The sequence below is a fragment of the Mustela putorius genome, unplaced genomic scaffold (assembly GCF_011764305.1).
Source record: "Mustela putorius furo isolate JIRA1106 unplaced genomic scaffold, ASM1176430v1.1 tig00003859_pilon_pilon_pilon, whole genome shotgun sequence".
Classification (NCBI taxonomy): domain Eukaryota; kingdom Metazoa; phylum Chordata; class Mammalia; order Carnivora; family Mustelidae; genus Mustela; species Mustela putorius.
In genome coordinates, this window is record NW_025422011.1 from 24,819,343 (window position 1) to 24,831,577 (window position 12,235).

General features: G+C 41.7%; 1 protein-coding gene across 2 annotated transcripts in view; it reads left to right on the plus strand.

Annotated features, from left to right (window-relative positions):
• TSG101 (tumor susceptibility 101) overlaps window positions 1–10,316 on the plus strand; it is a 42,383-nt gene extending 32,067 nt beyond the window's left edge. For both annotated transcript variants that reach the window (XM_013055885.2, XM_004752100.3), the window contains 3 exons: window positions 6,957–7,159; window positions 8,565–8,804; window positions 9,977–10,316. In XM_013055885.2, coding sequence (XP_012911339.1) covers window positions 6,957–7,159; window positions 8,565–8,804; window positions 9,977–10,066 — 533 coding nt within the window. In that variant the 3' untranslated portion in view covers window positions 10,067–10,316. The remainder of the gene's footprint in view (window positions 1–6,956; window positions 7,160–8,564; window positions 8,805–9,976) is intronic.
• The last annotated feature ends 1,919 nt before the right edge of the window (window positions 10,317–12,235 follow it).

Genomic DNA, 12,235 nt, shown 5'->3' on the forward strand with positions numbered 1-12,235 from the left:
CACTCAGGTCGTGATCCTAGGGTCCTGGGATCGAACCCCACATAGGGCTCTCTGCTCCGCGGGGAGCCTGCTTCCCCACCCCACCCCCACGCTTTCTCTGCCTGTCTCTGCCTACTTGTGATCTGTGTCTGTCAAATAAATAAATAAAATCTTTAAAAAAAAAAAAAAAGATTGAAGGCTATCAAGCAGATGTTCAAGAATGTTACTATAGTTGGTCCAGTGTAGTCCTCTGAACAGTGTGATGCCACTCAGTGAAACCTTCCCATGTTATGAATTTGCGTGTGAAGTCCGTGAGCTAATTGGCTCCTTCATGAAGTTTATCAGAGGGTGTACTATCAGCCCTACTTCCTTTGTGCCAGAATCTCCAGGTTTATTTCATCTCAGTGGAGTCCTTTTATCAGAGAGTGATTACAGACATCTTCAACCCTGGTTTACTTAGTGTTTTGAAACTTTGAGGAGACAAATTAACAAAATGAGGTGCTTCTAACCTAATGCTTGACCCAGAATAGAATCTCTTCTTTGGACACTTTGGATCTGTTGTTAAGATTTTCATCCTTGAGGAGTGCCTGGGTGGCTCAGTTGGTTATGTGTCTGCCTTCAGCTCAGGTCATGATCCCAAGGTCCTGGGGTCGAGCCCCAAGTCAAGCTCCCTGCTCATTGGTGAGTCTTTTTCTTCCTCTCCTCCTCTGCCTGCTTGTGCGTTCGTCTCTCTCTTTCTCAAATAAATAAAATCTTTAAAAAATTCTCATCCCTGAAAGGAATCACGTAGCTAATTCACATTTTGCAAAAGGGTTCCTTGAAATCGAATAAACTGAAGGGGTAGGTGTGTCTTTGCAATTGTATATCATTAACATTTACTGTATTCAAATGGAAACCCACTTCCACTTTCCAAATCAGAATTTTTCTTTTTTTTTTTTTTTTTTTTTTTTTTTTTTTTTTTTTTTTTTTTTTTGCTTTTGCGCTTCTTCTCCACAGTCTGGTTTTTTGTTGTTTGTTTGTTCCAAGATTTTATTTATTTTTAAAGATTTTATTTATTTATTTGACAGAGAATATCACAAGTAGGCAGAGAGAGAGAGGGAAGCAGGCTCCCCACTGAGCAGAGCCCAATGCGGGGCTCCATGCCAGGACGCTGAGATCATGACCTGAGCTGAAGGCAGAGGCTTTAACCCACTGAGACATTCAGGCACCCCTCGTTTTGGTTTAAATAGTTTTTAAAGGTCACTGTTCAGTTATCTTGTACTTTGGGACTACCCTGGATTCTCTAATATAAATGAACTTTTTGAGTTAATGAAACTGATCATTCAAGAAGTACTCTTAGGAGATAAATAAAACTGTTTGTCTTAAGTGTTTAGTTTTTTAAATCAGGTAGGTGGTCTGTACTGGTGCATTTTGAAGACATGGGCCTAAATTATTTGTTGAATTATCAGGTCCATTGGGTAGTATGTTGGTTTCTTCATAACAGAAAAAAAAAAACTTTTTTTTTTTTTTTAATTATGTTTTAGTTCCTAAGGCTCAAGTTCAGTAACTGGATCCTACCTAACATTTCAATGAGGTCTTGCTTAGGACTGTTTCTCAAAATCTTTGTTACCCTTTCATTGCTGCTCATCTGGAATTGTAGAAGGGCACGTCTGAAATCTGACTCTGCATGGGTAAAGGTCAGTGTGTGGGGACTTGAGTTATGGCCGTTTGCCACAAACTACTTAATCCAAGGCTTGTTATAGTGGGTATAAAGAAAATTAAAATTTCTCTTTGAGGGCAAGAAAATTTTTTTGTTTGAAAGGTGATCAAGGAGATGAGAATCTCCCACCAATCATTTTTCTTATTTGTGTTAAACAATCCCTTAAAGTGTCAAGGTTCATCGAATTTTGAATTTTAATAGGTTTTCTTTTTTGGCATTCATATTCCAGATCTTAACTAAAATTTTCTTCTTTTTACAAAGTAGGTGAACCTAATATGTTTAAATACACCGCTTAGTAAGGTCTTTGTGTGGCAGAGGAAAGGACAAGGTCTAATCTCAGCACTCCCACCCTCCTCAGGTGAACTGTGACCTTTATGGAAAGCCAGGCAACAGCTGCGGGTCAGCTTGGTTCCCATTTTGAGTGTTAGTGGCTTTAGCTGGAGACTTATTTGGAAGACCTTATTTGGTGCTGTATGATAGTGTTGTTTTAACATATTTCCTAACAATATAAATTCCAGAATTAAATATGTGTTTTTTAAAAGAAATTTGAAAACTTCACATCAGTGTAAGTTGATCCATTTTAAGGTAATAATTTTAACAAAACAATGTGTTTGTGTGTGAAAAATCCAGACTAGTTATAAGAATATGGCTTAATCCTTGGGACGCCTGGGTGGCTCAGTTGGTTAAGCAGCTGCCTTCGGCTCAGGTCATGATCCCAGCGTCCTGGGATCGAGTCCCACATCGGGCTCCTTGCTCAGCAGGGAGCCTGCTTCTCCCTCTGCCTCTGCCTGCCATTCTGCCTGCCTGTGCTCGCTCTCTGCCCCTCTCTCTCTCTGATAAATAAATAAAATCTTTAAAAAAAAAAAAGAATATGCTTAATCCTTTATTATTTCAGATAACTTCTATACAGATAAATGGAACACTTTAATTGCTGCAGATGATTAACCACAGAACTCTACTGCCTTGAAGGGACAGGTGTTTGAAAGAGTGTTGAGATACAAAAAATGAGTAAAATACTTAACATTGCAGATTTTAACACTCACTACTTCCATTAACTCAAATAACTCTGCCTGAACAGCTATCACAGTTCAGTGCCAAGCCCTTCAGAAGTCAAATTCTTTACAGATAACTGTTCCTGTCCGCAAAAAGACAGCCACATTTTTACCAGGAAATGTTACCAAGAGTTCAGTCTCTTTGACTTGGTTTGGTTTGCCATTTTTGCCAAGGAGGCACAACAAATTAAAAAATGTAGGGAAAAGGCTACTTGTATTCAAATCTGAAAAAAATGTCATTGAAACAACTTAATACAAGTGCAATAAACATCAAATTGTTTCTGTAACACCCTACCCCTTTTGATAAGCAAACCAAAGTTTCTAACCTATTCTCTGCTGCTAGGAAAACAAAAACTCAGAGTGTAGGAATCCCTAGTTCCTGGTTTGTAACCCAAGCAGTAGCCCCGCCCAGGTGCTGGCCTCCTTTTCCAGTGATCCAAGTTGCCCTGATCTGAAAACTGGTATCAGGCCGGAAGTTTTGGGCAGACCCTAATCTTTTAAAAATACACCTTTGTCTTTTTTGTACTCGGGTATTTTTTTAAAGTTCAAAGTATGTTTTTAAACTGATAAATTTAGTAAGAACTATTAGTGGAAATTAGGGTTAATAGAGGAAAGATCACTAGTGGAGATTAGCCTTAACCATATTTGATGGTAGAGAGAAGATGGAAATCTGATATTTAAGAATATTAAACTGTTTTTGTTTGTTAGAGTGACAAGAATTTGTTAAGAGCTAGAGCTGGCTGTGGAGAAAATTCTGCAGGATCATCTGGCAGGTAGTTAGCCCACCCTGGTCATTTACAAGGCCTTCAGGAAGTTTTTGCATTTCATAGGTTTTGATTAGTATAATTGAAGTGTTGCAGCAAATGGATACCATAATTTTGGGGGTGCGGTTGGGTGTGGGAACAAGGCCAGCAGGTAGAAGTTTACAGTAGCTAGTAGAAAAGCAAGGTCACAGATGAATTACAGCCGTGTTTCTTAACCTTTCTTTCTTCATCTTCCTCCTCAGGAGCCTTTTTAGACATTTTTTTTTCTTTCCCTTCCATGAACTGTTAATACCGTAGATTATACTGTATATCTGCTGTTAATACCATAAATTATACTATATATCTGTTTACATATATTTCCACTCTGTACATAAAAAGAACAAGATTTTTTCACTTCCTAAGAGAAGTTTCCATCCCCTGAGAGAAGCAGTATTATCCTCCTTGAGAATGTGCATAGAGTAATGTTGGATAAGACTGGCCTTGAACTCAGGAAGAAAGAACTAGAGAGAATAGAGTTTCAAAGATTATCCAAGGTTTGGGGTTAGGAAGAGAGATGAAAGCAAGCAAGCCAAGAGCAGAGTAGAAAAAGCAAGACACTGTGTTTAGACTAATCAGAGTAGGAAGAACAGATGGAAGCTTAAAAGCAGCTGGTCTTTCAGAAGGATCTAGAGGAATGCAGGTTGTCTTCCTGAGAAAGGGAGGGTAATACTTTTGAACGGTGAGGAGTCAGACCATAGTTAAAGGAGTTAGGATTCTTTTTTTTTTTTTTTAAAGATTTTATTTATTTATTTGACAGAAAGAAATCACAAGTAGATGGAGAGGCAGGCAGACAGAGAGAGAGGGAAGCAGGCTCTCCGCTGAGCAAAGAGCCTGATGCGGGACTCGATCCCAGGACTCTGAGATCACGACCTGAGCCGAAGGCAGCGGCTTAACCCACTGAGCCACCCAGGCGCCCCAGGAGTTAGGATTCTTGTTCCAAAGGAGATTGGGAGAAAAGAGTGGAAAACTCCCATTTGGTGGTTTCAATCCTTCAAAGATGTCCTGAGGGTTTTTGCCTTGTGGGTAGAAGGTAAAAGGAGGCTAGAGTTTTAAGAAAGAGTCAGAAGGATTGAGGCCTTGGGTAAGGTGAGGCCTTTGGAGGAGGAGGCCTGGTGGTCTGATAGAATGTGAGAGAGGCCACCTTGGTGGGCCACCATGTACGCTCTTAGGAGATGGCGAGAAGTCCAGGCCGAGGCCAGGTATTCCCAGGAAACAGGAGTGGGAGAAAGGGAGGTCAAGGGGACGAGAAGGAATGAAAGGAGATCTTGGTAATTGGGGAAGGTTTCTAGGATCATCCTGGTCTCTGTAGGGGAGGATGTTAGTAAAGAAGTGGTCAGACAGGAAAACCGCAAGAAAAATTAGGAGCATGAGCCTGGAGATGGTGCAGTAGTTGGGAAATTGATGAGAACACTTCAGAAAGGTTAGATATTAAGAGGCCAAAGATGTGAAAAATAAGACTTCAGTTTTCATAGGGGAAATGTGGTTGCCCTCTGGCTTTACCATTCTGAATTCCAAAGCACAAGTTAACCTGAAAGAGTTAATACTTCTGCTTTTCAGAAATACGAAATAAGCTGAAATACTTTGTAAAATCAGAAATGAATTCGAGAAAGAACATACCTTGTAGATTTGGTTGTTAATAATAAAATAGGAGGTATCAGTTACTTCTCTGTGAACCATGTAGGATGAATACTGTCTGAGCTCTCTTTGGCAGAAGTTTTCTAGCAGGAAAGAGGGAGGCCCTCGTAGGGAGAAATTAGTGCACACAGGAGGTCTGACTCTGGGCTGTCACTGTGTGCATGCAGTGTCCTCAGGACAGATGGATGAAGGACTCTCTTCAGGAAAATCTGGTCACAGGAGACACTGTCTGCGCTCATTTTCACTTGCAAGGAGAAAACCTAAGTCAGGGGGAAGAAAAAAGTTCTTCTGTGGTGGAAATAAGAGAGAAGAAAGAAAAAAGCCAAACTGTTTGGACTTAGACTCTTCCTTTCAAACCTATGAAACCAGAGAGAATGCCAGTGTGTCCCGCTGTCATTTACAGAAAGCCAGAAAAGCATTCAGGGTAACCTGGTATAAACGAGCTTCTGCAAGAAGACAACTTTACTAACTAAAAAGTGGAGTTTTTAATTAGTAATGGCAAGAACTGGGAGCACACAGGACACCGAAGAGCAGGTGTGGGCTGACTGCCTATTGTTGGGAAAGCTCGATTGCATTCGAGAAGTGGTGTGCTTTTTTGATACAGGGACCAGGCCTGTGGTGGATGGGAACGTGGAGGTAAGAGTTTGGATACATTAGACTAAGGGGTTGTTTTGGGGATTTTTCATCCTGTGGCGTATAACTCTGTGTCGCTGGGATAAAATTTTCAGCACAAAGTGGACATGATACTCTAAGTCTGTATTCATTTTTTAATCATTTTAGGCAGTGACAGATAAATATAATTCCTCACATGGTATTCTATCATCAAGCATAATTGAAAATCAAAATACCATGTATGCATTTGCTGAATTAGGACTCTAACTGAAGAACACTCATCGTCATAAAGAGTATCCATCCCTCTTTCTGAAGAAAGTATGGAAGGGATTGGGGCGCCTGGGTGGCTCAGTGGGTTAAAGCCTCTGCCTTCGGCTTAGGTCGTGATCCCAGGGTCCTGGGATCGAGCCCCACATCGGGCTCTCTGCTCAGCAGGGAGCCTGCTTCCTCCTCTCTCTCTGCTTGCCTCTCTGCCTAGTTGTGATTTCTCTCTGTCAAATAAATAAAATATTAAAGAAAATATCGGAGTGATAAGTTTATTTGATCTGAAATATGCAAGGAAATTCTGTAAGACACTGATGAAGAAGGGATGTTTTGAAGAGAATAGTAAAGAATCTGAGAATACACAGAACTGAGTGTGATATACATCACTCTCTTGCTCATCTGTTCATTCCTGTTCTTTGGGTTAAGGGTAATGTAGTAAAAGTCTTGTACAAGGAAAGCTGTATTAACCTTACACCAAGGAAACTGCCTGTGCTCAGTCCTCTTGTTGGCCTCTGCAGTAGGTTCCCGTCTCCCTTAGCTTAGCCAACCAGAGAATGCACTTGACGTGAATTAGATGTTTTTCTTTGGTATAAATTTGTCCCATTTGTTGGAGATCGGGGAATGGTTATAATCTGTAGGGACATAGCCCCTGTCTTTTATTTCAGCTGTCAGAGAAGGTGGGTAAATTTGGATTCATAGTAATCTCTCACAGGGAAAGTATTTCTGAATCAACTCAGATTTTAATGTGGTTTTTTTTTTTTTTTGATGAATTATAACATTTACTGGAAAATTTCTCTTTCCTCCCACTTTGAAAGTGTCAACTCATTTTGTCCTGTTTTCTGAAGGCTCCTGTGAAAGGAATAGAAAGTGCTTGGGAAACTAAGCCAGTGGTTTCTGCCATTTCCCCTGCAGGTCCCAGTCGGGACGGCACCATCAGTGAGGACACCATCCGGGCCTCTCTCATCTCAGCGGTCAGTGACAAGCTGAGATGGCGGATGAAGGAGGAAATGGATCGTGCCCAGGCAGAGCTCAATGCCTTGAAACGAACAGAGGAAGACCTGAAAAAAGGTCATCAGAAACTGGAAGAGATGGTTACCCGTTTAGATCAAGAAGTAGTAAGTAGCTCATTGAATCGTTGCGAATTTTAGATGTCCGCACCTCGTTTACCCCGCACATTGTGGGTTTCGTAAGAGTTCAGAAAATTATACGTGCCTTTAAGCTTTTGAATATAGCTTCTCTGTGGCTTCGTTAGAAGAGGAGCCTGTGTTTGCAGCTTGGTCTTTAGGAGGTGGAGGGTATTTAGAACATCTCTCTATTCGCCAGCTTCACTCTGAGGGCTGCGGCTTGACTCAAAGGAGCATTGTTTCATGCTTGATGTCACCAGACAGTAGCCAGGAGATAACAGTTTGAGAGACTTCCGCGCCCTGATGAAGGTCTGCAGACCGTGGCTATATACTTAGGGGTCAGTTCTTTTTTGTTTCCAGATGTTTGAACTATATTGAAAGCATCTTCAGCGAGCCCTCCTACCTCCATCATCTAGGGTATATGCAGCCTTTCGCTCTTCAGCTTCCTCGAACTTTTATCAGACTGCTGTGCCATGTGACTTGTTTGTTCAGTGATGAAGTAGAAACCTACTGGCATGACAGAAGTGCCAGCTTCCCTCGCCACTTTCAGTCCCACGAAGGGAGAATTTATTCCAGCAGATGTGTCTGAGGGCTCTGGGGACAGTGGTTTGTGTGTGCACATGAGTTCTGCAAAATGGTTCTAGTGTGTAAAGTCAGCCTCACAGTAGTAGCCTGAGACTTTTAAAAGTTCAGGAAAGTGGGGCGCCTCAGTGGCTCAGTGGGTTAAAGCCTCCGTCTTTGGCTCAGGTCATGATCCCAGGGTCCTGGGATCAAGCCCCACATCAGGGCTCTCTGCTCAGCAGGGAACCTGCTTCCTCCTCTCTCTCTGCCTGCTTCTTTGCCTACTTGTGATCTCTGTCTGTCAAATAAAATCTTAAAAAAAAAAAAAAAAGTGCAGGAAAGTGACACCACTACAATTCCCAGCCTGCACCTGCCACCTACAGTAGCTCATAACTGAAGTTCAGCTGTTTGGGGTTCTGTGGATTGAGCTGCTTAGACAGGGGAAAGTTAGCCCTCTGTAGCATGGCCCACTGGCTTGGAATAAAGACCGCTTTTATAATTTTCATGTGAGGAACCTCCTGCTGGAAGGTATCTTGTCTGATGGCTTGGTTTGCAAGATCATTTGTTACTGAGAAGTGACGAGCTGATCACTGCCCCTGGAAGTGCTTAGCTCAGGGTGTTATCAACATTATTCTGTTCTTACTCAGCATCTTCCATCACCCTTTTCCTCTACCTTTGGCCAGTATGTTATTTCAAACATTCACCTCTACCGTGAGTTAAGTATTGCCTTGTTATTTTGCGGGTCTGTTTCTATAAAGTGGAGTTACAGAGTTGAGACCAGAGAGTTATGTACAGTTAATATGAAATCATGATGCTTGGACTATTTCGTTTTCAGGCTGAGGTTGACAAAAACATAGAACTTTTGAGAAAGAAGGATGAAGAACTCAGTTCTGCTCTGGAGAAAATGGAAAATCAGTCTGAAAACAATGATATTGATGAAGTTATCATTCCCACAGCCCCACTATACAAACAGATCCTAAATCTGTATGCAGAGGAAAATGCTATTGAAGACACTATCTTTTACCTGGGAGAAGCCTTGAGGCGAGGAGTAATAGATCTGGATGTTTTCCTAAAGGTATGTCTTCCTCAGTCTGCTTTCCAGGATCTCAGAACTCATGTTTTAAAAGAGGCACTGACCTTGAAAGCCACAAACCAGGAGGGTTTCTCTGTAGGGGAAGTTAAAATTCCTTGTGTTCCCAAAGAGAGCCAGTGAAATCTGTGGCTGTGAGCAGCATCGTCTTACCTACCCAGGGCCGAGGATCCATCTGGGAGAGGAAGAAAGGTAGATTAGTGGCCGCAGTCCCCACCCCCAGCCAGCAGGAAGTGGAACGTGGTTCTTCTCTCGTACTGCTGTACCTGGGTGGGTCTGGAGGAACAGTCAGATTTCCATTGGTTCTTTCTGGTCAGACACCACCTCAGTTAAGATTGCTGACTGCCACCCCCATTTGAGAGTTTGGTTTTTTCCTATTTTGTTAGAATTGCATAATTTTAGACCCGTTTTCCTAGATCAAACAGCCCTGCAAAGTATCAGGCTGCCCTGGTCGCACCAGAGTCCTTCTGCATGAAGGTTGTTGAGGCTTATTACTGTCACAGAGACGTGAAGATCCAGGGAGCCAGTACTGTCTGTTGGGTCATGAACAGTGGTTTTAGGACTAATGGTGGCAGCCCTTTGGATATTTGATCCAGCTGCTGCTGCTGCTTCAGTAAACGTGCAAGGCTGGTCGCCTGGTGCACGCACATGAATGTCTGGGTATAAGACCCCAGACTCCCTTTCTGTACACTTTCCCCTGCTTGGGTGCCATAGCTCAGGGAAAGGTGCACCCAGAGAGGGCAGAGAGAGGAGCTATTGCTAGGCATGGGACGAAAGCTGGCTTATGCTGCTCACTCCCCAGCTTTTTGACAACTGGGGATAATCGGAGCTATCATTTTATGAACTTTTGATAGGATCGTAGGTCAAGTTCTCCTGGTGTCTTGGTTTATCTTAAGATGTAGTTCAAACTCCTGAGCCAGATCCTATAAGGTCATGCTGTTCCCTGTAACGTAATCCTTCATAGGATCTCAGAAGGTCACTTTCCTTAACACAGCCTGCCAGCGTCAACCTAGTGAGTTTAAAAACCCCCATATAATGAAGTACTGGTTCCAAAGGAAGATGGCTAATTAGATCCCATCTAGGTTACAAACTGTATGATACTTCATGTGTGGGTCAAATCCATTCTAAACTGTTGAAACTTTTTTCCCCCCTCCCAGCATGTACGTCTTCTGTCCCGTAAACAGTTCCAGCTGAGGGCACTAATGCAAAAAGCAAGAAAGACTGCCGGTCTCAGTGACCTCTACTGACTTCTCTGATATCAGCTGGAGATTGAGCTCTTCTTAAAGCATTCTTTTCTTCTCTTTCTTTCTCTTATCAGTAGGTGCCCAGAATAAGTTATTGCAGTTTATCATTCAAGTGTAAAATATTTTGAATCAATAATATATTTTCTGTTTTCTTTTGGTAAAGACTGGCTTTTATTAATGCACTTTCTATCCTCTGTAAACTTTTTGTGCTGAATGTTGGGACTGACTATGCTAAATAAAATTTGTTGCATAACTTTTCTCTTTATTGAACATTTAGGAAACATTAAATCTTATTAAGAAGCCCGGTTTTTGATTTTGCAAACAAAGCATAATATCAGGTTAAAAATTCGCATTATTTGTTCTGCAATATATAAAGTAAACTCTGTTTAGTATGGGGCATACCACATGGATATCTAAATACCTGAGTGACATTCCGTGGCAGGCCCTGCGTGGGGCCCTCCTCTACCAGCCCTTGCCAAGATTTGTTACCTTTCTAGGCTTCACCGAATCACAACTGTTTCCATCAAGATGGAAGGAACAGAGTGACAATTGCCAAGCTATACACCAGAGAATTTACGTTAATTGGGCAAGACAGTCTGGCCACAGCTAAGTAGGAGGGGTAGAGTGCCTCCCCACTTTTAGGGGCACTTGGAGCCAGTCTTCCTGGTGAGTTGGTGACCACCCCGTGAGCTCTGTTTCATGCAGAGCTCAGCTAAGTAGAACAGAATTTTCTATCAAAATGAGATAGAAAATTCATGAGGTTACAAAGAAAAGAAAAGAACTACTTAAGATATTGCAAGATATTTAGGAAGCCAGACAGCCTACTCTATACTTCCAAGAAAAGAATGCCCACCTTGGTCTCCGTCATCACTGAAGGATTTATACAGTTTAGATCATCTATAAAGATTATCAGAACAGCGGTACCTGGCTAAGTTGGTGGAGAATGTAACTCTTGATCTTGGGTTGTGAATTCAGGCCCCATGTTGGGTGTAGAGATTACTTTAAAAAAATTATCAGAATAAAAGCCAGCAAGGTCAAATCAAGGCTTAATTTAGGATTGGAACTACCATTTAGTAACTTTTGTATATACATCCATTTTTACCTTGTAGATAAAGTTGCAACGTTTTTTATTTTTTTATAAACATATAATGTATTTTTAGCCCCTGAGGTACAGGTCTGTGAATCACCAGGTTTACACACTTCACAGCATTCACCATAGCACATACCCTCCCCAGTGTCCATAACCCCGCCACCCTCTTCCGACCCCCCTGCCCCCCAGCAAACCTCAGTTTGTTTTGTGAGATTAAGAGTCTCATGGTTTGTCTCCCTCCGGATCCCATCTTGTTTCATTTATTCTTTTCCTACCTCCCAAACTGCCCACGTTGCATCTCAGCTTCCTCATATCAGGGGGATCACATGATAGTTGTCTTTCTCCGATTGACTTATTTCGCTCAGCATAATACCCTCTAGTTCCATCCATGTCGTCACAAATGGCAAGATTTCATTTCTTTTGATGACTGCATAGTATTCCATTATATATATATCTCACATCTTCTTTATCCATTCATCTGTTGATGGACATCTAGGTTCTTTCCATAGTTTGGCTATTGTGGACATTGCTGCTATTAAACATTTGGGTGCACGTGCCCCTTTGGATCATTACATTTGTATCTTTAGGGTAAATACCTAGTAGTGTAATTGCTGGGTCATAGGATAGCTCCATTTTCATCTTTTTGAGGAACCTCCATGCTGTTTTCCAGAGTGGTTGCACCAGCTGGTTGCAACTTTTTTATAGTGTATCAGTGAACATATCAGCCAGCCAGAACACAAGGATCAGAATCTCTGAACACAGTATACACACATCATTCTTTTGAACCAAGTGGGGTGTGTGTGTCTAACACCTACACCTAGGCACGAACTGCAGTCATACAGGAACTAGAAACACGAAGTATCATCCAACATTTGGATGCTCAAACAGCTGGAGAGCTAAATAGAGAACTCGGTGTTGCCCCCTTTTTCCACATTAAGGAATTCAGGTTTATTCAAAATTTTGACATATCTAATCCTATAACTACCATCTTTCCTTCCTTAACTTCAGAATGGAAGCTTTAAGCAACTTTAAAGCTTGAGCTTCTGAATTTCCCAGTTTCTACACTTTTTTTTTCAAACAAG